Source organism: Merops nubicus, unplaced genomic scaffold (assembly GCF_000691845.1).
Source record: "Merops nubicus isolate BGI_N331 unplaced genomic scaffold, ASM69184v1 scaffold38477, whole genome shotgun sequence".
Lineage (NCBI taxonomy): Eukaryota > Metazoa > Chordata > Aves > Coraciiformes > Meropidae > Merops > Merops nubicus.
In genome coordinates this window covers 11,524-38,852 of record NW_008622957.1, presented here as the reverse complement: position 1 = coordinate 38,852, position 27,329 = coordinate 11,524, and the positions used below count along the sequence as shown (strand labels likewise).

The window sequence follows — 27,329 nt, the reverse complement described above, 5'->3', positions numbered from 1 at the left end:
TATTGAGAAACATAAATGTCTTACAGCTTTTCCAACCACACTAGAAGTGTACAATATCAGAACAGAGTTGGTGACTTCTACCATACCAGAGGCTAAAAACCAAAGTCCTACCCAAAGTGGGAAGCCAAATTAATTATCTCCATAAAAAGATGGGGTTTTTTTCCTAAAAAAATCTAGTATATCTTGAATGGAGAATCAAATTCCATACATTTTAAGCAATTACAAGGTGATTTATTATGATTCATATTAGAAATTATAATTAAACTTAAGTCCCACTTGATTTTCTTTCCTTCGATGGCTAAATGAAAACATGGCAATTATAAAAAACGAATATATAACTTTTTCTCACATTGTTCTGGAAAGTGAAGTTAAATTTGGGTTTACCATTCCATTTCACAGCATCTCAAAGACTCTGGTGGCAGAAAATTATAAAACTCTGTCAAAATCCATAGTAGCTCAACTCATGTTCTTTAGAAATAACTTTTCCCACTTACATATACTAACAATTGGCTGCTCTGAATAAGAAGTTGATACCTTTTCAAAAGTTAGCCTCATTAAAAAATCCGCATAGTCACTTGAATAATATAAGGCAAAATACTGAGTCAAAGCCCAAAAACTACTTCAAATCAGCTTCAAACTGCCAAAGTGCACGGCATTCACCAGCTTCAGCCCCATGCTTGTTAAAAAGTTGGTGAATGTGACACTGACTAGTTGCACAACTGGAAAAAAAAATATGGGAAAGTGTTCCTCTCTCTCTCTTGAGCTGACTTGTCTGGCTTCCTTTCAACAACTGCTCTTCTTGCACTCAGACAAAACGGGAAGAGGTCAAAAAAACAGCTACATGGCAGCTCCAGTGAGGGCTATAAAGTAAACTCAGTGTCCAGCTGCTGCTCCATGACTTATATGCTTCCACTACTAAAAAAAACCTGCAGCCTAAAACTTACCAACTTCTTCCCAAATTCAGCCCAGCAGAATTTACAGTCTAGATATACAGTTACTCTAACAGCAACTTGATAAAAACTAAGAGGATAGTTTTTAAATTGAGCAGCGTGACTCACAGAGAGGTTGTTAATCATGGAAATTTTGCTTCAACAAAAAAAACTCTATACTCATGGGGACATGCTAACACTGCAGAAGAAAACTGCCAAATCTATTAAATGAAAGCATCATCCAGAGTCAATCAAGGTAAGCTAGCAGAATTGTAGACATCTATTAGATATTATATGAGGAGTCTGAGAATCGAGAGGGGTTTTTGATAGGTTTGGCCTAAGACAAAACCTGCCAGTTCTCACCAGCATAGCTTTTTACATTAGATGGCTGATATTCACTGTAGCAGAGATGCACTTTCCTTGACTAAAACTAGAGTATCCTACACATTTCCCCTGCTCTTCCATAAACTGCCTAAAAGAGCTTATTAAAGGAGATGTTTTCCTTTGTATGTGGACTGAAGGTAATGAGGGTGTTCCTCAAGTCTTGTACCCTGTAAGGCATGAAGCAATCGAGATAAATGCTCTTGCAGACTAACAAATTGGTGGACAGCACAAATTCCATGTGGCCTAAGAAAGTCAAAAATCGGTTCTGCTCATGGTCAGTAATAAACAAAACAAATGCAAAGTAAATTAAGCAGGGCATGTCCTCTCAGCAGTTAAGCACCTCAGTGCTGTGAGGAGGGTAAGGGATGAGGAAAGCATGAGAGACAACAAGAGGAGAAGAGAAACAAAGAGAGAAGAAAGGATGTGACAGACAGAATCACCGAGAACAAAAATGTACTGAGATATAGCACAGCAGGGAGACAAATGGCTGAAGTCCTGGGAAGCGGTGAAAGAAAACAGAGAGGAACTGGGAGCTAGAAATGCACAGAGACAAACTGGTTTCTTACAATAATCTGTCCTAAATTATCTTCACTTTAATTAGGAGAGGAAGAAAGTCTTCAAAGCTATAAAAGTGTTATGGAACAGAGACAAGCAAGTAAACACAAGTTCACAAATACAGCAGATGAAAGTAACACAGGAGCTTCACCATCTCAAAGACTACACTGGACTCTATGGTCTTTCACAGCAGTCTTCATATTGTTAAAATCTCCATTAATTTTTATTTTCCTATTATTATCTGTTGCAGACAAAGATACAGCCTTTGTCTGCAGAACTGCAAATCTAATATTTGCTCTTTGACAGAAACATTATATACTTTCCAGAGGCCAGCCATGTGGTAGATTTTATCATTAACACTGAACTTCTACGTGTCTTAAAAATCATGCGAACTTCCACTTAGGTTGTAATAGGATAAATAAAGGATACTACATGCATCTGCAATCTTCTCAGGTTATTTCTGAACTTCAAAACTTTTCAACTGCTATTTACACTGTACAGAAGTTCATTACCTTTCAGAAGCTTAAAGGTGTGTAATAAACACTGAAAAGTTAAAAGGCAGGCATAAAAATAATTATGAGACAGTAAATCCAATTTTTTTTCTCTTTTGTTTGATATTTCTGGTATTACTGAGGTGCTGCTTCATATGGCTGCACTACAAGACCGATTTATTTCCCTGTCTTTTTATGGATTAGAAATTGTCACAAATATTAACACTTGTAGCTGCATGTATGCAAATGTCTGAAAAAAAATAGGCAGGATGCAGTTTAATCTCTCAACAGCATGCCTAATAGATATTTGAATATCAGGGAGATTTTAAGTTTGGCAGCGAGACAAACTTGCTAGACATGTTTATAAACCTCCTGGCAGATCTGAATCTGCTTAGCTTCAAAAAAAATCCTAGCTGAAAGCATTACCATATTAATTGGTTACATGTCAAAAACAGAAAGTTAAGATGTTCAAAGTACATTGTCCTTTTAATATTTATATGGCAGAGAATAAAACACAAAAACTTGTACTACTCACAGTTGCCACCTGTTCTACTACTCCTTTGTCCCGCTGAGTTTTCAGATTCTTTGTATGGAAATTGAAGAGTAGTATCCAAACTTCGAAAGCCTTCTTTGAGAGAGTGGTGCTTATAGTATTCGACGAGTTCCTTTCAGGAAGGAAAAATACTATGTCACTGGAAATTGAAATCACATCCTTTTCGACATTCTGAGGTACACTCAATGAGAGCTTTAATCAGAAGTAACCTTATTTTATAATACAGCATTCCACAATACACCTTTACTTTTAAAAAAAAAAGTATCCTAAATATCGACTACTTTTACACTGCCACTTAAATGGATTTTGTTGTTGGGTTGGGGTTTTTTAAGCAAAATCTTATTGTCAGAGTGAACACTTATTGCTCCTTTGACCCAGGCTGAACATGTATTTTCTTTTCTAAAGTTAGACAGAAAACAAGGTCAGCTGCTTGTTAAGTTCATAATGGTAACTGTCTTTGCTTTTTTCAAATTTCTTTTGCAAAGATAAGTGATGTTTATCTACAAATGCATTTGTAAGTACACGGATCTGAAATAAACCATAAAGCTTGTACATAAGCCAACAGCAACTTAATGAACAGATATACAGACCACGAAAACCTTCAAGGCTCTAACTATTGAAATGGGCAGCAGAGGTTTGGAGATTTTTTGTGGGGGGCTTTTTTTTGGTTGGTTGGCTTGGTTTTGACAAAAAAGGCACACTACACCATAGTGCACACTGACTCAAAAAAACAGCATTTCACATTCTCCTTGGGCCAAATCAAAAAATTGTCCCTCTGTCTTTATGTGTGCATACATAGAAACGTATATATGCGCAGACAAGTTTTATATATATGCACAAATTTTATATATATGTATACACACACATATATATAAAAATATTTTAAAATGGCTTAAATAGTTTAGGTAACTAAGGATATAGATAAGTAACTTCAGTTTCTATTCTAAAGAAGACAACTGCCATCAAAATACTGATAGCTGATGTTATTCCTTTGCCATCTTCAATCCCTGCCACTGTCTCTTACATTTGAATTCGCCCTAATAATTTCTGTATCACATAGTTTTTACACAAAGTAAGATTGAAAGTGACCAGGCAATTCAAAGCAAATGTATTTAATATCATTCATGAAACTTCAACTGTAGGATTTCCCTTGTCAGAAATGGAAACAAAGCTATTTATTTACCGTAAATCCTTCACTCCTATCAGTAACTCAGTCATTCCATTCTACTTACATTTACATTACCAATATCAAACTTGACCAAGCCAAGCTTAGGTCAAAGTAAGAAAACAGTACTATGTTCAATCATTTCCTTGTAGTTAAAAAAAATAATTAACCTGTTAACAAAGTTTTTAGCCTACAACAGCCTAAGCCAGTAATATATTAATTTCAGCCAAACACAATGAAAGTCAAACTATTTAGTCCAAAATATAGTGTAGAAACTGTAAGCTCTTGATAATAGCCTGAAGATTATCTTCTCACCTCTGGAGCACTTGAATCTCCATGCTGCAAGCTGTTTCATGTTTCTGAAACTGCTTATAAGGCAGAAACCAAAGCTAAGTAAAATCTATGCCTGCTTTTAACAGTTCATAATCACAGACCTGCCAGGCACCCCAAGCAAGCAGAAAGGTCAGGAGACTAAGAACTGTTTGGGCTTTGTTGTGTGAGATCAGCAAAGCATGCAAATTATAACATCAGCAACCACATTTTCTGCCACATATCATCACTGAGTACCCAGACATTCAAATTAACAGAGCAACAGAGAGGGTGATTGGGAAGGAAGCAACATTCCAGTTAGGATTTCTAGATAAACAGGAAAATAATCAGTATGAAACTTTTGGGACCTTTTTTGCACCATGTAAGTCTTTAACAATTATGTCCTTTGGTAAAGATAGTAAGAATTTCAACTGGGCAGATTTTATTTGCAGGCAAAATAAGTAAAATTGTTCCCAAGTGAGGAAAAAAAAAAATACTTTGGACCACAAAGATTGATTTTTGCTTTTAAAATCTGAGTTATTAGTATCATTTTTCCATGACAACAATCAACAAACAGATGGCCTCTAAAGCATTCATTGCACAGATCACAGTAGCAAGCTTACAAACAGTTAAGTAAGGGAAGCAGCTCCTGTCAGCATAGACGGGGCTCCTCAGGAGTCTGTCACATAACCATGATTCACAGCAGTAGCAGAGCTGACCTTCCCCTGCACCTTGGCCTGCTTTACATACTCAGCACATTTTAATTATTCTTGTGGAAGTTTTTCAAATATACTATGAAAGCCATGGACAAGAGCTCTTCTACTTTTGTTACCTCCAAAGTAGTACAGAACACACTGTTACTGCAGATGACTACTTTAGGTTTCCATGGCTGCTGGCTTTGTCTTTCTTCTGTTCCCAGTTCTACTCGGGCTACTTTTGTTCCTCACTTCTTCCAGACACAGTTACTTTTTCTATTGCATCTACCCAGAATAATGCAATTTTTCCACTGAATATGTAAACAATGCTTACACTACTATCACTTTTCTACTTATCTCTCAAGGGCAGACTCCATAATACTCTAAAACTGAGTTATCAAATTGCTTTTCCCTAATTGAATGTTAGCCAGACTAAATTGGTCAATGAGGCCTTTACACTAGAAATTTCTTTCCTCCTCTCAATTCTTTGATGCAATGCAAATTCTTTTTGTTCCTTTTTTATCTACGCTTGTGTCCTGTTCTACATTTGAGTCCTATACTTCTATCTCTGATCATTCAGCTCAGTTTTGAAACCTGCATTAGACTGCATCATTGCCATAAGAAGATATCTGAGAGCACACAACTCCAGCTCACCTTCATGCATTTGTGGAATGCCATGATTCCTGTTGCTACCAATAAGATCTCAGGGGCCCTAGCCCTAATACTAAACACACACTTTGCTGGTTTCAAATAGGGTCAGTCAAAGCATAGATTTCTTCTTGATTTTTTACCACTTATAGTATGTTTATGTTTACAGCACATCAGTGGTTAAATGAAAATAATTTCTAAGGCTTCCTGCTTTTAAAGCTTCTCTCCCTACTGTTGTTTTGCACTGTCATTCATTTTTGTTTATTGTTTTAGGGTACACTTGATATGCATGTAGGAAGACTGCAGTGTAAGTTTTAAGCCAACTGATTGCACTCAATATAATGTATTGAATGTGCTTCCTTTAACAATGCATCAGAAAGTGCATGACCAGTAAATTTTTACAAATGCACTAAGATAACTTGTTCAGACACCTTGTATTTATGAGTCTCGTCTGAGCAAAATGAGATATTAAGAAATTCTTTCAAATTAAAGTGAAAAAAAAGGAATTCCTTCCCAGTACAAGATGAGCCTGACGTAACATTGCAAACTCACTGATCTGGGCATTTGTAACACCGACCTTGTATTTCTGGGAATGAACTGTGCCTACAGTTGGAGTGAAAGTTAATGAGAGAGATGATGTTTTGCGTATTATTACTATGATTTGCTAGTTCAACGCAGCCACACAATTGCTTTAATCTAGACTAGTCAATACTGACTCCAGTTTACTACTATGCCAACAAGGACTTCTGACCTATTAGCAGTTTAGACAGCCTCATTCTCTCGCTGCACTTTGCCTGATGCACCAAGACCAGGAAGACCAGTACTCTCTACAGCTGCCCCTTATATCCTCCTCCCTCTGAACCTGCACATCAGTAGGCATCATTATGTTCAGCAGTACCCTTGGACACGTGCTGGGCTGGGAAGTAACCTTCACCTAGCTACTTTTAGGCACCACCACTATACAGAAAAAGTCTTCCAAAGACCTTTAATTATCCTTTCAGGATTCAAATTCTTCCTCTCTTCCACATCACTGCAAAGGACACAGTGCAGTCCTAAATGTAAATATCTAGTTTTAAGGACATACTACCATCATTTAGAGCATAAACCATAAATATGAAAATTACACTATTAGAAGGTATGGGCAGAATTCTCATCTCTCACAAATTCACATCTCTTCTGTAATTTCACAAACCAAAGTAGCGCTCACAGTAACAGCTACATTGAAAAGAGCACATTGTTAAAAACCTAATCGAGGCTTACCATTAAATTTTTAAATTTTCTGTTTTCTGCAATGTGGAAAAAGCCATCTCTTGTTAAAATCTTGATGTGTTTCACTTCATTATTGTACCTATGGGCAATGAATAACTTATGAATATAAATGTGGTTTTAATCAGATGCAATCAATATTTACCTGAGGGCATGCTCCAATAACATCACACAAATAAATTCTTAAGACAAAAACGTACATCTGTGCCAAAACAAAGTTGACATCTAATTAACTAAATATATTTATTGAAGTACAGCTGAAAAGGTAATCTGTATTCAGAAAAAAGTCACAACTAACTGCTCATTCTAATTGGGAATTCCCATATAGTTCTTACTTTTGTATTCACATTGATAAACATGAAAGCAAACAAGACCCTCTAGACATAGATGGCAACAGGAAAACTTTCTATAGGAGATCTCATCCTACTTACTTAATACTAATTGCATATTCTCCTGACTCTTTGGTCCTGTGCCGCACCAGGTAAGTACTATTAATTCTGTTAATAAGTTCACTCTCTGCTTGCAATCTTTCCATTGCTCCTGCAAACCTGTAACAGAGAACAATAAAAATTGCTTATTTTTTTTTCAAAGCTACAAAGAAAGTTGTTTAAAATACGCAGTGCAGAGTCCCAACATATTCTGCATATAATGGTGACTCAAAAAAGCATCAGTTCCAACTGAATATCACCTCCAGATATTTGAATGAAGAAAAAAGGGTGAAAAAATTCCACACTGGCAAAGGGGGAAGTCTGAATTAGTAAAGTACTATGTACACATTGAATACAATGTCCCTTAAGGAAAGTACTCAAGCCTGAGCATTAGCTGAATAACTACTGGCTTGAACAGTTCATAAAACCAAATGTTTTTTCTGAAGCATGCCTTACAAGTGAAACAGAAGCAGTGGTCCAGAACCTCTGAACCTCTCTGAGTTTTAGCCAGATTTATCTTAACAGAGTGAAGAATCAGTCACCAGGAGCATGTTATGTCAAAAAAATACCTATACAAAAATGTGGCATTCATACAAAGACACTGTTTTGTTTTGTTTCATAATTATTCATAAACTCTAAAGGCTACAGTGTAATGGGTAGACTAAAAATTCAAACGAAAAAAAAAATCAGCTTAACACGCCAAACTTAGAAGGAAGCTGATGCTAAGAGTCAAAAGCTAAGACAAGTAAGTCACTGATTCTGCATGCCTGACTGCGTAAGATTTGTGCCTTGCTCCGCTTTTCTTGTTTGGGTGGGACTCCATAAGAGGCTGTCAGCAGATGTTTACTTGCAAGCCTAGAGGTTAAACTGTTAGTTGAGGAATGTGACCTTGCTTCCAGGGAAATTATGCCTATTTTACCATACTGGAAAGTGGTCTAAAGGCAGTCAACATCACAGACCACTACTATGTAAAATTTCATACCAAGGCACCACTACCAATTAGAAAGGAGCTTTAAATATTTTTGGTGGAAAAAAAAGTTATTCTATTAAACATACTAGAAAAGATGCATTTTAAAGTTTATCGCGAAATACTTGACTTTTTCCACCAAGTTTCAGCCTTAAAACATGTTTCAGTTAAGTATTACAAAACTTTAGAAGAGAAAGACTCAACCCAATGAAGTATTTTCTTCTAGCAAAATTATTAATAGTGCAAATATTAGAATTTAATCAGCATTTGTTTAGACCCGATTCTGACTTCACCTTTAGCCCACTAGAAGACATCAGAACACCATTTTGTTTGTTTTAAAGGAAATGCAAAATTATTCACAAGATGTGTTTAACGTGATTCCTCATCTTTATTCACTTAACATGTAAGATCTACTTGCTCACTTCATATTCTACTCATCACTTATTGTTCTGTTTCAGACCTCTGGGACTATGTCTGCACAGCTACAGATTTGTAAACAAAACGTCAAAATCTTTAAGCACTTTACTACATCACAAATGCTTTTAGGCAATGCATGGTGTTGCTTTCCCAAATCATTACACAATGTCTTCTTCAGAAGCCTAGAAAGGTTAAATTAATATAAATTAAATTGTAATAAACACACTTGTCTTTCTATGACTGCTTCTTTCAAAGAGATTCTTAAGACTAGACAGGGACTCACCACAGTTGTGAAGAGTAGTCTACTGGTTTAGGAACCTAGGACCATAAAAGATACAAGAGAATGAGTATCAAGAATTTCTTGAATCAACACAAATTAGATAGTATAGATCTAACTGTCAATATCCAGAAGAAACGAGTTAAAAGAAAGAGATGATTAATTAGTCTCCAAGTGTACAAGTCTACTTTCTTTTGAAGGAAAGCTATAATAAAAGGACAAATATTCTATATTCCTACATAAAATATCCCAATGCTACATGTTGTAGATAAGTATCATTAAAACGTGCAACAGTTTTACAGTGATGTGTATAATAGCTCACTTCATGTTTTCAGTATTGTATGGCCTTAGAAAGACTTTCTACTAAGAAATATAGTATATAATCTTCTGTGTCAAGGATAACACACCGGTTGGATTGTACAACATCATTCATATTTTTGTATTTGACTTGGTTAACTCCTGTACTGGATTTTAATATAAACATGGAATTTGACTCCCAAATTCAATTTAAGAAATTAAGAAAACTACAATCAGTTTGCAAAACGGATGTTGCACGTAGACATAAACTTATGCACAGGTAATGTTTATACATGCACAAGACGCACAGTACAGCAACCCCCCTGAAAACCAGCATTTCATCTGGACCATCTCCCATTGGTGTATGCTATCCTACTCTTCTAAGAAAACAACGTATGAAACTTGCAGAGTGTTGAAAATTGATTTTAGTGGAAGCTTAGCATACATCTTGCAGACTTATAGCCTAATGCCATATATTCTTAGATAAGCAAATTATTTTTTTCCGCACTAACTTGGCCTCAGTATCAACCAAGATATCTATCAAGTCTTTATAGCTGACCCAAAAATAAACTCCAGTGATGGGACAACAGCCCCTCCTCCATAAAAAAAACACAGAAAACAAACAACATGTAAGTTACTAACATATGATAACTTATCTTGCAACCTCCTCAAAAAAGAACACTTACTGGAATGCAAAAGTACTAAATTTTTGAAACAAAGCAAGAATTGTTACAATCTCACCATTCTAAGGCTCTCATCTTCATTTTAAGAAGCATCGAAACTAGAGTTCTACAATGCACTTCAAACATTTCACTTAAAACACTGGTTAAGTATATTCTTAGTTAACCTCAGAACACTTTTTAATTGACAATTTAAAAATAACAAAAAAAAAAAAAAAACACCCCACAACCTTGAATAGGAATTAATTTAGTATCTCTCCTAACTTCTCTTTCTCCACAGAACGAAATAGAACTTCTCAGGTTTTTGTGACAGATTTTGGCTAACTAAATTTACTCAGGCTATAATTTTCATCCCTGCACTCTTAATATTCATTTCCATGAACCAAAACTTGCAGAGTTACAAAGATCTGCTTGCTGTCTTTTACACCATAGTCACTCAAAATAAATACACACCCACTTACCGGAATGCCTCTCAACCCAAGATTTTTTATTATAAAATTCAGAATTTTACAGGAAAACCCAAAACTCACATTTTTGTCTAAATAAAAAAAGCAGACACTTGTGTGGAACACAAAGTTCTTCATGATAAAACCAGGGTCACATGTTCAGCTTGCACAACAGTAAAACTATCTGGGTGTTACAACAGTCAGTAGGTTAGTCTAGTTCTTGAAGAGAAAAAGGAAACATGCATTACTCCTAACTAGTGTAGACAAAGGGCTCTCAAACAAGAGCAGCTGCAGCACTGGTGGTACTCAAACCCCTGTGACGTGCAGGGAGACTAACACAACCAGGTACTACCACTGGCAGCAGCAACAGCTCCTCGTATCCCTACAGCTACTGATGGTGTCACCCGGGCACCTCTGCTTCTAATGGTGAGTCTTGGAAACAAGTGAACGTATTGTGAGTATGCTGACAATGAATTCCTGCAAGAAATGCTCTTGTCAAGTGACCAAATGAGATATTTCAAGGCCAACTACACACTTACAGGATCTTTTCATGCTGTCAGAAATTTCAATAATACGTTTCATCTACAGAAGAACTGCACCATTAATCACCTGTACTATCCCCCATAGGACATGCATTCTGTCAGCAGAACAGGGTTTTTTTAGAAAATATTCCTAATTCGTCAAGTAGTTCTACTACATTGGAAAGGATATAAAAATACAAAGGTGGTGTAATGCCATCCTCCAGAGCAGTTAAACAATAGATGAGCAGTCCTTTTCATTAATTTTGAATGGAGATATATTTATCTCTCAAGTGTTCATTTTTATGAAACAGTATAAAATCAAATGTTATTCCCAAAGGCTTTGGCTCAACCTGTGCTATGTGTCCAATGCCCCTACAGAACGAGAAAACTGGAGAAAAGCTAGGAAGAACCAGACTTGATTCATATGGTACAAAAAAAAAAAAAAAAAAATGTCTGCTGACACATACTACTTACTGCAAAGAGGAAAAAAAATTTTTATAGGTACATCTGTGAGAAGTTTGGTATATAGATATTCTGGAGCTCAGCAGTTTTTCATTCAATATTCATTCCTAAAGTCTTTTGATGTTTACATTTTATGCTGTTTCTGGGCATTTTTATATCAGCTGGTTGTAAAGACTGTTAGACTTAATAATAACAGTGAAAGTTATAGCATGTTTAAAATCTGATTGATGTTTCAGTATCTTTAACTACATCATTTATCATAGTAAGATGTTTATATTTCATCCTTCCAAGTTAAGAATGGTGAAGCATCAATTTATCTTTTTGTTCTGATCGGGACACTGGTTGGTAACATTTAATGAATAATATTTATTCATTCTGTAAAACGTTATTGTTTTCAACACTCCTGTAAACTTTATGTTTTAAATTTAGCAGGAAGCTTTATCACTAGAAAGCTATCTTCACAACACTCCACGAGTATTTTTGCTAACTGTGGACACTCCACTTCCTCTGCTTTAAAGGATAGGGGTGGTTCTTAAAATGTTGCTACAGTTGCTGTCAATGATACTACACTAAAATTGACTGGGTGGTTCCAAGAATTTAAGGTCAATACGTAGCAGACACTACCTGTGTCCAGGACAGTGACACCACAGCTTGGGAAGTCCACAGCTTTGCAAGGGGTGGATGGAAGCAAGCTAAGTTCACGTAACATTCCCATCTTTATCCCAGATAGGTTCTCTCACCCACTCCAACGTACCTTGTAACTACAAATATTCTGTTCATCCCTCTACACATCCAACACAATTCTAAAAATATAGGATACTAAAGATGTCTCAAGATATACTAATGTATTTATACTTAGGATCCCACGTATATTTTACAACGTAAGACACAACACATGCCTCCAAGGCATACCAAAATGCAACCACTAATACCTGATTCCACCCACTTATAAACCATTTAAGTAGCATATCTTGATTGCTGTAATTAATTGAAGCAATTCTATTAATAAGTCAAACTGTTGTGAATCAGTTTGAAAGAAGTTCAAACTGTCTTAAAGCAAAGTAAGGAATATGATTCATCACTGGGTTTATGAGTTTACAACAATTATCTCAACCAATAGACATACAGTAATGTATAATAAACAGGGCTATAGAGGGGAGAGAATGAAGGCACGAGTGTACAGTATATTTATCCATCATCACATCCATATACAAAATTCTTGAGTACATATTATAAAATAATTATTCTTTTTGTTCTCTGGAGCTTTTATAGATTGAGCACATCCTTGTGTGAAATAAAAGGCATGTAAGGACCTCCAGAGATGAGAGCATTTATCAAGCAGTCTGAATTCAAAGTTCTATACGAGTTGTACTCTTAAGCATTTTTTAACTCACTACATAGGGCGCAATCCTTCTCTCTAACGCAAAGTGACTGGGGAGAATAGATTGGAACCACAGCATTCTCACCTTACTGCTGGGGAAGGAAGAAAGTGGATTACACATAAAATGTGTTTGTTCTATACTCCGGAAACAATTCAGACAGTTCAATTTATTAATATTCCCAAAAGCTAAATCTGCTTCTCAAACACGTTTTCTTGACATGTCCTATTTAAATTCAAAAACTAAAAGTATTAGAATGCTGTATTTTAAGCAGTATTGAACATATCATGTGAACACAAGGGAACTAGAAAACGTGATTTTTGTAAGGTAAGATTAATAAAGCAATGGTATGAACTAGGCAGTTTTTCTCAAAGATGACAAACAGAATTAAACAGTTGTACTTACACATGGGCTAGGCTTTACTGCATCACTTGGGAAGAATCCCAGCTCTCCTGTTGTTAGATTTCTGCCCTAGAATTAAAAAAAAAAAATTAAAAACCCACACAATTATCCATTTTTTGAGACATAATAGAGATTAACATTAAATAATAACACATGCACAGGGATTTAGGACAATAAGAGTATATCAGAGTCTTTAAAATAAAATGCTGTTCTAACAAAGTGTTACTGAACAGTTGTGTGGTTTGTGTTGTTTTGGTTAATTTTTCTCTTTGTTTGGGTTTTTTTTTGTTTTGGTCAGGCTTTTTCTATTTATATAATTAAGCAATAATTACAGCTGAGACACCTGAGAGCTTTGAGAGCTGAGATGCAAGAAGGGGTCTTAGAGCCTGGGTTGTGATTTCCAGTTGTGTCAATGCCTGCCAGTGTCCAATATCTTCATTAATGTTAATTATCTCCTTTCAAGTTGCTTCCTTCTCAGCTGGCATTACTCTAGTCTAGAGAGCTGCCACACTGCAACATTACAGATCCTCCAAAGAGCTGCACCATCATTTGGTGGCAGTTGCAGCACCTGAGAAATCATGCTAACTCCAACAGAAGCTTGCAGCTAATAATCCTTCAGCCAATTCAGAACACAAAGTTCTATAGTTAAGGGTTTCCTTAAGTGATGCACATCATTGGAAATTGGGTGAGTGCTAGAATACTGACCAAATTAAAGATCAACTCTCTAAGACACATTCCAAACATGTTGTAGATGCACCCACACACCTGGCAGACCAGCTGCAGAAATTGAAGGACCACCCATTTACTCTGGGCTTCCAAGGGACAAGAGTGACCTGATCTTCACAGAGCCATGCCTCAGCAGCTCACAATTCACCACACAGCTTTTCTAAAGAACACGTCCTCCGCCAGACGGAACAGTAAAATAAGAACACCTTTCTAGTCCTAGTAAACATTTGGCTGTGAACATGCTCACCACATTTTTCAAAGCAGAACAGAGCACATAGCTAAAATTTCTGAACACAGATACATGAAATGAAAGCATCAAAAAGTAGATTTTTGGCAAACAAATGTTTTCAATTAAGAGATTTTAAAACCACAGAATTGCCTAGCCTAAATTAAATTTTATATACCCACTGTAAGCACATAATGTACTATCAGCATTTGGATTTGGCAATAACAGTAAGAATAAGTATTTTACAAGCACTGCAATACTAGGAATTATTTTTTTTTCTTTTAATGGTGTACCTGCAACATAAAAAATTAAAATGAGAAAGAGTGCTTCCAAAATAGACAGGGAATTTCTTTGCTATTTTATTTGATTTTGTTTCTGGAACACTAAATGTGTAATTGTACCCTAATAGCACCACACAAACCAGAATTTAGCCATTTCAAACAGGGTGGAGTTGAAAGTAAAAGCAAGAATTAATGAGATTTTATGAAAAAATGAAAACATCCTTTGATTGTGATGCCTGAAACTCAATCAACTCATATATCATTTTCCTATGGAGATCATGACAGTTTGTCACACACAGACATTAAGTGCCATCTTTACCAAATACACAGAGAATGCTGAGGAGGATGAGGAAAAAAACGTTAAGCAGTATTTAAGCTGTAAGCAGCTCAACAGAGATTATATTAAAAAAATAATTATGCACTAACAAGCAATGATCTTAGACATCTGAACCTGTGTTCAGCAAAGCTTACTTGCCCTCTTTCCCATTATCTGCTTGAATGCAGGTTACCCTTTGCATCCATATATTCTATTTACTCCCAAAACATGAGTCTTTCAGAAGTGCAGACTTAGCTTACAAGCAGAGGTCTGACATGGTCTCCCATCTAAATGGGAGTTCATAAAATCATAGAACGTCTGGGATGGAAGAGGACAATATTAATTATTATTTCCAATACTCATCTCATCTGAACAGCAAGTGATATCACAGTCAATAAGACCAGCCACTGAATAAAATCTATTAATGAGAAAAAGCTTATGAACTAATGTTCACAACTGAACATTAGTTTTGTAGGTGCCCACATGCCATTGTGGGCTTATGCGACATTGAAATATTTATATCAAGTGAAAGAAGCTGAACAAGATGACACATCAAGTAACACATGTGCACAACTTGAAAGCAGCCAAAGATCAAACTTTGAAGAGCTCCGGGACAGATCACTGTGTTAGCTTTTCAAAGTGAAAAAAGGGACATAATTTCAAATGTCCAATAGTGTTTCATGTTTATAGTGCTTTCTCCTGCAATCAGAAATACAGTCTGGATGGTTACAGTCTTATCTCTTATTGTTTTTTTTCCAGAAATATTTGCAAACCTCAACATCTCCAATGAAAGCTAGTTTTGATTTGCAGGCATTTAAATGTTTCAACTTCCACTGATTTATACCAAACTGAGCTTTTATGACCCCAAGTGAAAATTAAAATATAAAGCCACATTACAGCCGTGGAAAAAAAACTGTAGCACGTAAAGATCAGACCAATCAGGACAATATGTAGAGTCAAGCATTACACAACCTGGCTTAGATACTACTAGCAGTCCACGATGATATGAACCACAGCTTAAAAACCCAGCAGAACAGCAAAGGTTATGAGATAAGCTGTGGTCTGTCCTAGTGAAATCATTATCACAAGGAGATATCATAATGTGTACATATTCAGAATACGGAAACTGAACTACAATCCACAAGCTGCATTGTAAACGCATTCATGTACTTGAAGTATTCTGTAAGCAATAAGTCAATGGCACTTGCAGCAAAAAAATTAATCATCTGGAGGACACTGAATATTTATTGAAAAGAAGTTGTGAGAAACCACATCATGAGACCTACATGAGAGGTGCAGCACTAAGAAATACTCTCTGCCCAAACAGCAATCCTACAATTTCCTCTGATGTCACCATTTGTTGAAAGATGCTGCTCTTTGAAGCTGATGTGTCACTTTGCTGGGCTAGGAGAGGCTACAAGTCAAGTATATGTTCTATGGACAAGGCATCAAGACCAAAGCAAAAGCAGCAGCAGAGAATGCTCATAGACACTCGTCACACAAAATATCCCCAAGTACTGGGACCAGTACAAAAATCTGCCTTTGCGTTTTGAGCAATACCCTGAATGGAACAATCACGGACACGACCCAAGGAAGGCTTTGTCTCCTGAAGACAAGTTTCACATGAGGTAACTGCGGGTGGCTTTGTTCCTTAAACAGAACCAGTTACACACTGCTGAAGAAAACAGCTCATTTCAAAATGCTCTTTCAGTAATGAGCTCATCCAAATAATTTGATAATATCCTTAGGAGATTTGGTTATTTTGTTTACTTTACAAATCTCAACTAAATTTATCAGTGCTTGGTATCAGATACACAAAACCATAACTAGTTGTCAGATATGATGCCAAAATTTAAGATCTATCCAACAATTCATTAACAGAAGCAAAATTATTATGCCGCCATATATCACTTCTACTGATTTCCTTCTGCTTTATGTTGCCTAATTGCTGATTGCTTATTGTTTGCTGAGTAAGCATTTCCTATGGCTTATGGTCATCACAAAAGCAGAAGCAAAGGACTGGACAGAACTAGTTTTAAAATGTGTATTATGTATACACCATTACATTGTCTTTCTAAATTATTATATTAATATATATTATGTGTGTGTGCATACATACAAATTCATATATAAAAGGGTCAATGAAACCCTTCAGTCCCTTCCTTTCACTGATGCTCTCTGCAAGACTAGAGGCTGATTCATGACCTTGCAGCTGTTTTAAAGCGGGAGACTTTCTGAAGCCATTTGATATATTTACCCTAAATTCCCAGACTTCTGCCTCCTACTTAGCTATTAACTTAATAGGACATACACAGAACTAGAATGCCAGAATAGCTAAAATTTATAATTATCATGTCCTTCACCCAATTTTGTTTACTGCAAAGTCTGCCGAAGAATGAGACAGATAAAAAAAATTACAAACCAAAAGGGAAAAAAAGAGGCACTTTTACAGTGTTGCCTCCCTGATGTTTCAATTTCGTATCTTAAGTATATTTACGATATACTTAATGCTTTTGGGCTGTTTACAGCAGGACCACTAACTACTGACGCATTAGGAAGTACGTTGTAATACCTACTACTTGATATGGATTTAATCTGCATCAAAGAAAAGCTGGTTTTGAAAAAGGAAAGAATCAGTGCAGGAAATATCTATATTCTTTTGGCATACTTGAGACACATGATTGCCTGGGGATGGTGGGTAATTGCAATGCAAACCTGTGAAACTAGAATTACATTATGTTATAGTTGCAGCACCCCTGAAAGCCTACCCCTCAGGTTAAGCAGGTGCCAATTTACTCAAACCAAACTCAGAAGAGGAGAGAAATGTTCACATCTATAATAAAAATCTGACTACTTCAAAGCTGCACTACTACAGCTATAAAAACTAGTAGTGCTGTGGTTAAGGGGGCTGAAATTTCCATTTAAAACACAAACTTTTCTCTTCTCTCCCCCAGCCCTCTTCTTTTTTTAATTCATTCTGCAGGTGATGTTAGCTGAGCACCAGCTAGGCAAGCAGCACAGGTCTTGCACCTCGACTGAGCAAAGAAATGTAGTCGTGCACAACTGGATGCATGAGCATCAGCATAAGACTAGTTGTTCACCACAGAGAGTAAAATAACTTGTGACAGTATCAATTCCCCTAGTATTACACATTCTGTCTGGAGAAAGACTTTGTATGATACCAGTAAAAAGGCAGAAAGCACATTCATGGAATTCAGAAATGCTTACCCCAGCCATCTTACTGTCTCTTTGATTGTTCAGTTTGCCTCTCAGAAAAGCATTTACCGTTTCTTAAAAAAACCCACATGCTTCTGTTTTCTGCATAACAAGTAGATTCTCATGTGTGTTCCTTCTTGAGCTACTACAGAACTTAGCACAACAACTGCTACACAATCATTCAAACATTAGCTTAGCAGAATTTTACCATCTATGAAAACACATTTGATCACACTTAATCTATCGCTTAAGCATTGGTTAGAAACTTCTGGTGCTTGTTTGATATACTTTAAAGAACAGAAAAGTTACACTTAAACTACACATTTATCTATTACAAACACTTGCATTGCTATACTGAGCAACAGATGACTTAAAAATCCATTTTAGTATTCATCTTGCTGGTCAGCTAGAAATTAAAACGCCTCTGGAATAAAACCTACATACTTTAATATAAATTGTGTTTCACAGGTTTGTTTGGTTTTTTTTCTTAATATGCATTTTAAAATACAGATGTTACAAGACCTATAAAAATCTGTACTAAGCAATCTGTGACAAGACAGTTTGAGAGAAAAAAAATTCCTGGATGATGCTAATGGAGATGACAATTTCCATTAAGATTCAAATCTATTAGTAAGGCTTCTGGAATAAAGCCTCACAAACTTTCCAGTTATTGCTAGTTAAACACAGTGAGATTCTAGATGAATTCTTTAGTATGATAGGTACTAATATTTAAGACAAATTTCAGTAAATAGAGTTGACAGATGTATATGAACATGGCAATAGAATTAGTCCCACAAGGTGCCAGTAATTCTGGCTTGTACTAACAGTATCAGTCAGATAATTACTTCCTAGCTAGTCCCAGATTAAGAGCATCCCTAAACGCCTCTCTGGATCAGAACTCAAGGCCTTGCAGAACCAAGCTCTACATATAAAACTACATAGGCCAAAATCTGCCAAACCATGTTTGAAACTATTTTTAGTGATGTGAAATATCACTATATATCTGCTAAAAAACAGGTTTGGAGGGTTCTGCGGGGTGGGTTGGTTTGTTGGGTCTTTTTTACAGGGGAGCAGAGAGGGTGGTTACAGTTATTTACATACTTTTTCATATCTAAAGCAATTCTATTGTTTATGACTTCCCCCATTTAAATACTGTTCAAGATGATACAGCAGCATAGGAATAAAGCGTTCACTGATTCAGTGCTGAGGATTCAATCCTAACTGAGGCCAGCAAAAAATCCACATGATCTAACTGATGTAAAAGAACAAGTAGTTTTTATAATTGTATTCATTAACTTATTACACTCTCAAAGAAAAAGGAAAATCACAAAGACAAACACTGGAACAATTCAAAAGACAACATCAGATGCTTCCAAGTTGTCACTCTATTAATATCCTGAAAATTCTTCTAGTTAGCTCTATTTCGATTTATCCAATACTATCTGTAGTAGGCAGGATTCTAGTATGAACAATACAGAAAACAATCAAGAAAATGAGACATGCTTTAATGCATTTATCTTTAAAGTGAATGTAAGACAGCATTTTGAATCTGTTCATAATTCTCAGTAACAGTAATAGTCATGTGAATCACATGATTCTGAATTTTGCCATCACTAGAATACGCTTTTCCCATGTTCATAAAAAACAGTCCTTACTTGACTTGAGAGGTCATCAAAAAGTTTAGGTGTGTTTCTGTTTTACAGAGCTATTTCTCTCCCCTATGAATATATTATTTGGAATTGGGTTTTGCCAATATAGCTTTTCATTCTGCTGTGTTAGAGAAGGAGTGGCTGAAAATTCACAGGATTTTGATATTTATGTGCCAAACCCTCTCCTTAGCTCTTAAAATTGCACTAGAATGACTGCTACCAATGCCATGTTATTGTAGATATATTCACCAGGACTTGTACTCTAAGGCTGCAAGAGTGAAGCTTTACACAATATAGGAACTATCAACAATTTGAAAGTAAAAATAGTTATATTACAGATTTACTTGGAGTAAACCATAAAGATATTCTTTTGTCAGTCAAAAAGGAAGAGAGTTACAAATGCAATATATCACAAAGAATTTAATATCTGGGACTAATGGAGTACAGCCATTTGCTAAATGATACAATACCTGCCAAAATAAGCTATGTGCATCTCCTCTAATTAGTTCAATAGTGTCCCCAGTCTGGATATGCAATGGTGGACCATCTTGTGTCTCTGGCTGTGGTATGCCACTGTAGTTCCGAATGACTTGCATTTTTGGTAAACCTGAATTAACAAATAAAAACAACAAAATAAACAAAACAGAACATAAGTCAGCATGTATGCTTAGTTAATGACAGTTTATGAAATCTGAAGACTACAAAAGCAATATCGACAAACAGACACTACGTCTTTAACAGGTACATGACTAAGTCACTGCCTTACTACTATAGCATGTCCAGCCTACTTTGAAAAAACATCTCTGCCCTCTCCTCTTCTTGGAGTAAAGTTGATTTTGCATCTATGGAGGCTCTCTCCTCTGTATGTGCACTGGCTCTGCATAAGGTTTGAATATTAAGGCTTTCTTTGTAGTTCAAGACAAAAATTGTGTTGAAATACACCAATATGGATGATCTCATCAGCTTTACACCAATATTAAAGAAAAAGCCTGTTAGTGATATGAACACGTCCAAGAGAGTAAGGATGACAATCCTTCTAGCCTTCTCAAAAGACTTCTTTTTTTAATTTTCAGGTTTTGACAATATTTTTGGATACATGTCAAAGCTTGGGTCAGTTTAAGGTTTCATTTTCAAGACAAGAACTCTAGCTGCACACCAGTCCTTCCACACCAATACTGCCTACATCTAGACAGCTGACCTGTGATTTTTTATTTTTTTTGTTTGTTTCTTTTTTTAAAGGGAGCAATCCAGTTCTTGAGAAATGAAATATCTTCCCCAAAGATCAGTCTCTCTGCCTGTATAAAGGACAATATCACTGTTGGGAACTGCACTTGAATAGCCTTCCACAAACATGTATCAAATCTGGGGTGGGCAGCAGGATTTCAGCCACAAGAGAAAACTGTGTGTACTATAACTCCATGTTCTTATAACTATAATGCAGTTTTAAAAGAAAAATTTAAAGCATTATGGGCAGCTAGTTTATTTCATTAAAAGAGAGTGCTGTAATATTATAAGAACACTTGAAATGGAGTGATGTACCACCCACTCAATAACAAACATAGTAAAGACTTAAAAGCTTTTAGAAAAGCATTTTTTCCACTCTTTATACTGCCAAGGAAAGTAGCATTTTAACAGAACAGATCTATTTTTAACTCAGTCTCTATCTTTAAATAAAACTTTCTATAATAATTTCCCTGTTTTAACTGCACATACGGTGTTAAAAATTGCTACAAATAAGTAGGCATATCCATTTCTAATCTTCGCTAGAAAGCTTTTGGTTCAGTAAGATTGTTAGAATGTATATTAACAAATACAACTAAGAGTGGATGCATGCAAAGTCAAGGTAGCGGAGCTGCTATATTTAACCAGTTTCTTGCTGTACAGTCATAATGAAAATTCTAACAAGACTCACCAAGCCTATAAAAGACCTATTTCTGTTGCAAGATCACTGCTGCAATTTAAGTAGCAAGAAATACAAATATCTCTGATCTCCTCTAAACTGTATGAAACATGAAAGACAACATCTTCAATAATTACTACTCTCTGTATTTGAGAATAAATACTAATCCAAAGTGCTAATGAACATTAAGCAAAGAAACATCATCTTTTAGATTACTCAATCCAACTGACACCCAACATTTACTATTTCTTCACGTTATCTGCCATACTAATAATCAGGTGCTCCTTTTAAATAAGCAATTAGTCCACTTAGCTAAGTACTATGCTTTGCTTTATTTCTAAGCTGAAGGTTCTCATACTTTCAACTACTGATTCAGCAACAACAAATGTTGCATCTGTTGCACGGCAAACAGAAACAATGCTGCATACAAGTATCTACGCAAAGCTGACAACTTAGTCCTAATGCGAGGCAATTCCCTCAATATAACATAAATGACAGGTCTGCATATGTGATAAACTGTAAAGCACTTAAGAGACATATTTGGAAGTTGAAACAAACGCACAAAAAATTACTCATGTCATGAAACCTTGCATCAGGTGATTCAGTTTATCACATCTCTAGCGTGCAGATACAATATACTTAAAACATCACCTGCATATTGCTGTCATCAGAAATACTCTCACACACTTTTCATTGCAAGTCCTGTGTTTTTTTTAAAAATACTATGCTGATAAAATCATTAACCATAAACAGGTCTAAAAGGACTTCATATTTCTATTGCACTGGTTATTATGATCATCAACATCTCTGAAAACCAGGCCAAGAGAACATGCGGAAATGGGGAAAAAAAAAAAAAAAAAAAAATTGTTCTGTGTCAACTAGCAGGATTATTCAAAAGTTAAAACAGAATTAATCATGTCAAAACATATCATGCCTAGAATACCTGTGTCTAATCCAATATGTTTAATTCTGTAAATTCCTACAGCAATTTTGATTACGAAAGTCCCCTGACAGATAAACGTTGGAAGATTTGATCTAGCACCTCTTAACATCACTAGAAATAATCCTATTCATTTAAATAGGCTTTCAAGTTACAAGGTTTTGGTCTTCGAGTTCATTATCTTGCTTCAGATGCCCTCTTAAAACTTGCCTACAGGAAGTGGGACAAAACAGCACTGACTTTGTACAGCTACTCTCTACTATTGTTATCAACAAATTTTATTCTTCTACTGTAATTTTACTAGCTACTTTTATCCAATTGTTGCCTTTGGTCTACTTAGGAGTTCTTCTCGCTCAGTGTTGCCTTTGCTATGAATACACACTGCCTAGCACAATGTATACACACCGTCACCAGCCCTGCGTCAACCAGCGTCCGGAATAAGAAGGGCACGTGGCTAGGATTCCCAGATTAATTGCAATAACACAGAAGAACACTGTGACTTCACTAATTACTGTATTGCTTTCAGTCACCCACTTCACTAATGATGCCATCTGCTAGCTTCAGGGCCACTGATCAAAGATGCATGTATGAACAAGGGAAATTATTTTCTGGTTCTAATTTAAGCACACAGTAGATTTGACTCAGATTCTGAGTACCACCCCAAAGAACAACAACTGAAGGTAAATTCACTCTCCAGGAGTGTTTTAGTCACAGAGAATATATTCAATTCAATATCAGCAATACCAGATGTGTATAGACAACCTGTATTGATCAAAAGCACTGAATGTGCAACTGATGTTTTTCCCTTGTTGTATGAAAACATCATCAAAAGGACCTGTCCGTGTTACATAATTTTAAACTTTCTTTTCTGTTTTAAATCAGATTTTCCAGAAACAAGACTACATGAAAACTTTGAATCAATCTATCACAAACAAGAACATACTATTCTGAACTAGGTATGTTCCCCACAGATAAATGTTCTTCTCACAGAACTTCCCTTACATAACCATCAAGCACAGACAAAAGAAGTGGGGTACAGAAAAGTTAATAAATTGAGGTAGAGAATCAAAGAGCTTTAAAGAGTACTCAACTTTCTTTCCACCATATAACTACACATTCCATGCTAGTAACTCAGAAAGTTTGGCAGACTAACACTGAGATGGTGTACATTGTAGCAAGTAGAAAGTCTTCTACTTTCCTGTGTAAAATAGTTCACAGGCAGCTTATATCCATCTAGAGGCAGCAGTCTGAATAGTCCTTTTCCTCGTCTGCATTTCTTTTCATAATGCAGTAATAGAGAGCAATCACACCCCTTTTAACCTTCAGTTTATTAGGTGAAAGAAGCCAAGTTCTTTTAGCGTCCTCTCATAACAGATCAATTTCTCTAGGCAGCATAGTAACTGCCTTACTGAAATTCAGAAAGGGAAGATCAAGAATATTTTCCTCACCTATCTGGAAATTTCAGTCTTAATTGGCATGTGGTTTCATGACAAATACACTCATTAAGAATCCTGAGTATTTGCTGTAATATAATAATGCAGGCAAGAAAAAGTGGTACGTTACAGAACCTTGAAGTGTTTTAAGTGTAATTACAGATTGATAGAAACAATATAGAGACATTTAGCATTAGTGACTGAAATGTGAAATAGAGGAAGCATTACAGACACTGCCATTGCAATATGTATAGCTTCAGTACTCAGAACATCTGACAACTGCAGAAAACTTCTGGAAATATACCTGCCCCAAAATTGTTAGCCCTTACTACATTTAAAAGCAGATAAAATTCCAATACAAAGGATAAGGTCAGGATTTCAGCCATGCATTATTATAATGAATGTTAACAATTTCATTGGCTTCCATGAGGTCAGATTTCCACAAGGCTGAAAGCTTTTGTCAGGAAACTTCCTAATTTAAAGATGAAAAACCAGTCTGGCAGTTCCCAACCACGAAATCAAAAAGTCAACTGATCTAATTATTCCACCAATAACCAGTTGACATTTACTTCAACGTGAAAACCAGGAAAACCCCTAGCTTCCTAGAAAAGTCTTCGTAGCCAAGATCTGGGTCACAGACCTAAACACAAATTGATGATCTAAATTGTAGCTCATTAGAGAAGTAGAAAGCATGCTGGAGTCAGAGTTTACAAACCACCAATTTGGCTACATTACAGAAAAAAAAAAAAAAACATTTCATAAGCCATATCACACATTTAACTAGTTACTCCCATAGTTAAAAGTCAAGGAGGAAGGCTACGTTTCAGAATTAACGTAGTACATAATAAGTTAGAATACCCATTACATATGAAATGATGAGAACTTATAAATAAGCTACACGCATTCCTTACAACAGCTCTGCATCCAAGAACAGCACTGAATAACCCTCAGAGTTTCATGTAGAGATTCAAAATGTTATTTTTGCTAACAACATGCATAATGCATGGCCTGTGATGACCTCTATCTGTCAAAACTGATTCCAGCATCTGTGATTTCCAAGCAGCGTAGAACATGGTTTACACTTTGGGCAGGGATCACTTCAACATACAGAATAATGACAGAGTATAGAAGACCAAGGTTAAAAGGTGAATTTGTGGATATACTATATAGCTCTGTCTGCATTAAACATCCATTTCTGGTTAATGAGAGTCTAGAAGGAAGACTTTCTTTTTCTCTAAGGAAAATAGAGCCTAATCAACCAAAGATTTCTAACCTGACAAAAAACACACTAATGTAATGGAAGAAAGCCTCCCGATTTCATAAGGCTTTGAATTCGAAACAGAATTTTAGACTGACAAGGCCATAACAGTGTTTCCAGAATCTCAGCACAATGATATTTGCCTTTCCTATGGGAAACGACATGAAGTCTCACTAATTCTGTCGTTTCTTTCATCAAAAGAGCATTTTGATTATCTGGACACTCTGAAGATGCTTTTGTTTTATGTTTTTGTAGCCACAAAAAAAAGGGAATGTAGCTCTGCTGAGGAACACACTGATATTTAGTGAGGGATAAGTCTTCCACAGCAAAGACCAGAAGAAATACTCCAATTGAAGTTGCAGAGCAGGTGCATCTCCAGCCACCTTCAACCCTCCAGCCAGGAAATAAGGGCAAAGTAACCCATGGCGGTATCTCATTGTCTCATTGGGTTAAGTGTCTGAACAGTGACCTACAGTGTCACAAATCATTTTAACAGCACACACTAAAGACACATAGGCAAAGGAGACCTTACATTTCAATAAAAGTGAAGAAATACAAAATTTGATGTTAAGTAAAAGTTAGATGGTGAAAGTTTCAGATCAAAGAGCACATCTGCAGATAATTAACAAGGAGTTATGATAAAAAAAAAAAAAGAAAACCAAGCCAGACGGGTTGAAAAGGACAGAACTGAGAAGAGCATGTAGACAGTTATACCCACAATCTGAGCCTCCTGGAGACAAAAAACATCACCCTTCCCATCTATTTTGGCAACATCTTGGTCTAATACTAATATTATTAAAAGTTAAAGAAAAGCTCTACTCTGAGCATGGACTCTATGAAAACCAAGTTCTTTGGTATTCTCTGTACGTTCTTCAAATCAGCTCTGCTAGCTTCAGTGTTCAAAATTCCTGTTCCTAATGATTTTGCTGTATAATTGACAGTAAACTCGATTCACCTCTCCTGCATTTATCAAAACAGCTGCTTCTAAATTCCTAATCAGTGTCATCTATCTCCACAACCAGTGGAAGTCAATAGTTTTGTACAGTTATCAACAGAAGGAAAACTTGTCTAGAAGGACTTCTCAGCTGGTGAGGGGACAAAAAAAAAAAAAAAGCACCACTACATGATCACTTACACACAAAACACAAAACACACACCCTGTTTCTGGGGTTGTCTATTCATAATGCAAAAGAAAATAGATGTGGGGTGGCTTTTTACTTTTAGATCAAGTATTTATGACACAAATTACAGAACTCACATACATGGAACATGCCAGTCTTTTAAGTGCACTCTTCAGAGTTGCAATGATTTAAATAATTACCATTAGGCAAAACTAATAAGTACATAGACACGCCTCAAATAAGATATTTTAATTGAACTTTTAATTATCCTGGTTTTAAGTCATTATTTTTCTATGTCACCATAATTAAAAGTTCTGATTTCAGATATTGCATATAAGCCTTATGTTCAGGCAAGACGACTGAAATGCTGACAGTGCCTAAGAACCAGTTATGAATACCTCATTTGTTTGGCTTCTCTTTAGCTGGTGTGTTTAACTGTCTTATTTCTCATATGACTAAAAATAAGGCCTGAATTTGCTGCCCGACTCAATTTTGCCAAAATTTTTAAGTCAAAAAACTTAAGAAGGCTGATTATTATAACATTTAACAGTTACTATGAGCCTTACTCTGTTTAAGCTTCTGCTTATGTAGCAGAAAGATTAAGTAGATCAGCCCTGGAAGGGCTTTCTGTCAGGAACACAAGCACCACGGGGAGAGACCAAAATCCTCACTGTATCATAATTCAGATGACAAATTTGTAATGCACTCCAAACCACAACTGACAAACATTCACATTTCCCTTCTACTCCCACAGAAACAGAAAATTGAGAGAGACTGTCATCCTATAGGACAAATAAAACTACTGAAGACATTTTTTTTTTTCTTTTTTTTTACAGTCCTAGCCCTGCTTTCTGTGATTGTCCTCTCTCAGATGTTCCTACCACTGTACCTCCTTAAAAACATTACTGAAGCAGCATTTGGGGTTCCCTCCAGTCCTTTACAATCATCAAATCTTCTATAATTAATCAAAGACTCATTTTTTCCACTATTTC

General features: G+C 36.0%; 1 protein-coding gene across 1 annotated transcript in view; it reads right to left on the bottom strand.

Moving 5' to 3' along the window:
• The window catches only part of LOC103777402 (guanine nucleotide exchange factor VAV3-like), a 34,245-nt gene extending 10,325 nt beyond the window's left edge, over positions 1-23,920 (bottom strand). Inside the window, exons 1-7 of the mRNA XM_008944953.1 lie at positions 23,899-23,920; positions 20,156-20,295; positions 13,275-13,340; positions 9,091-9,125; positions 7,427-7,543; positions 6,990-7,077; positions 2,895-3,024 (exon numbers count right to left, since the gene is read on the bottom strand). Coding sequence (XP_008943201.1) covers positions 2,895-3,024; positions 6,990-7,077; positions 7,427-7,543; positions 9,091-9,125; positions 13,275-13,340; positions 20,156-20,295; positions 23,899-23,920 — 598 coding nt within the window. The remainder of the gene's footprint in view (positions 1-2,894; positions 3,025-6,989; positions 7,078-7,426; positions 7,544-9,090; positions 9,126-13,274; positions 13,341-20,155; positions 20,296-23,898) is intronic.
• Positions 23,921-27,329: the final 3,409 nt, after the last annotated feature.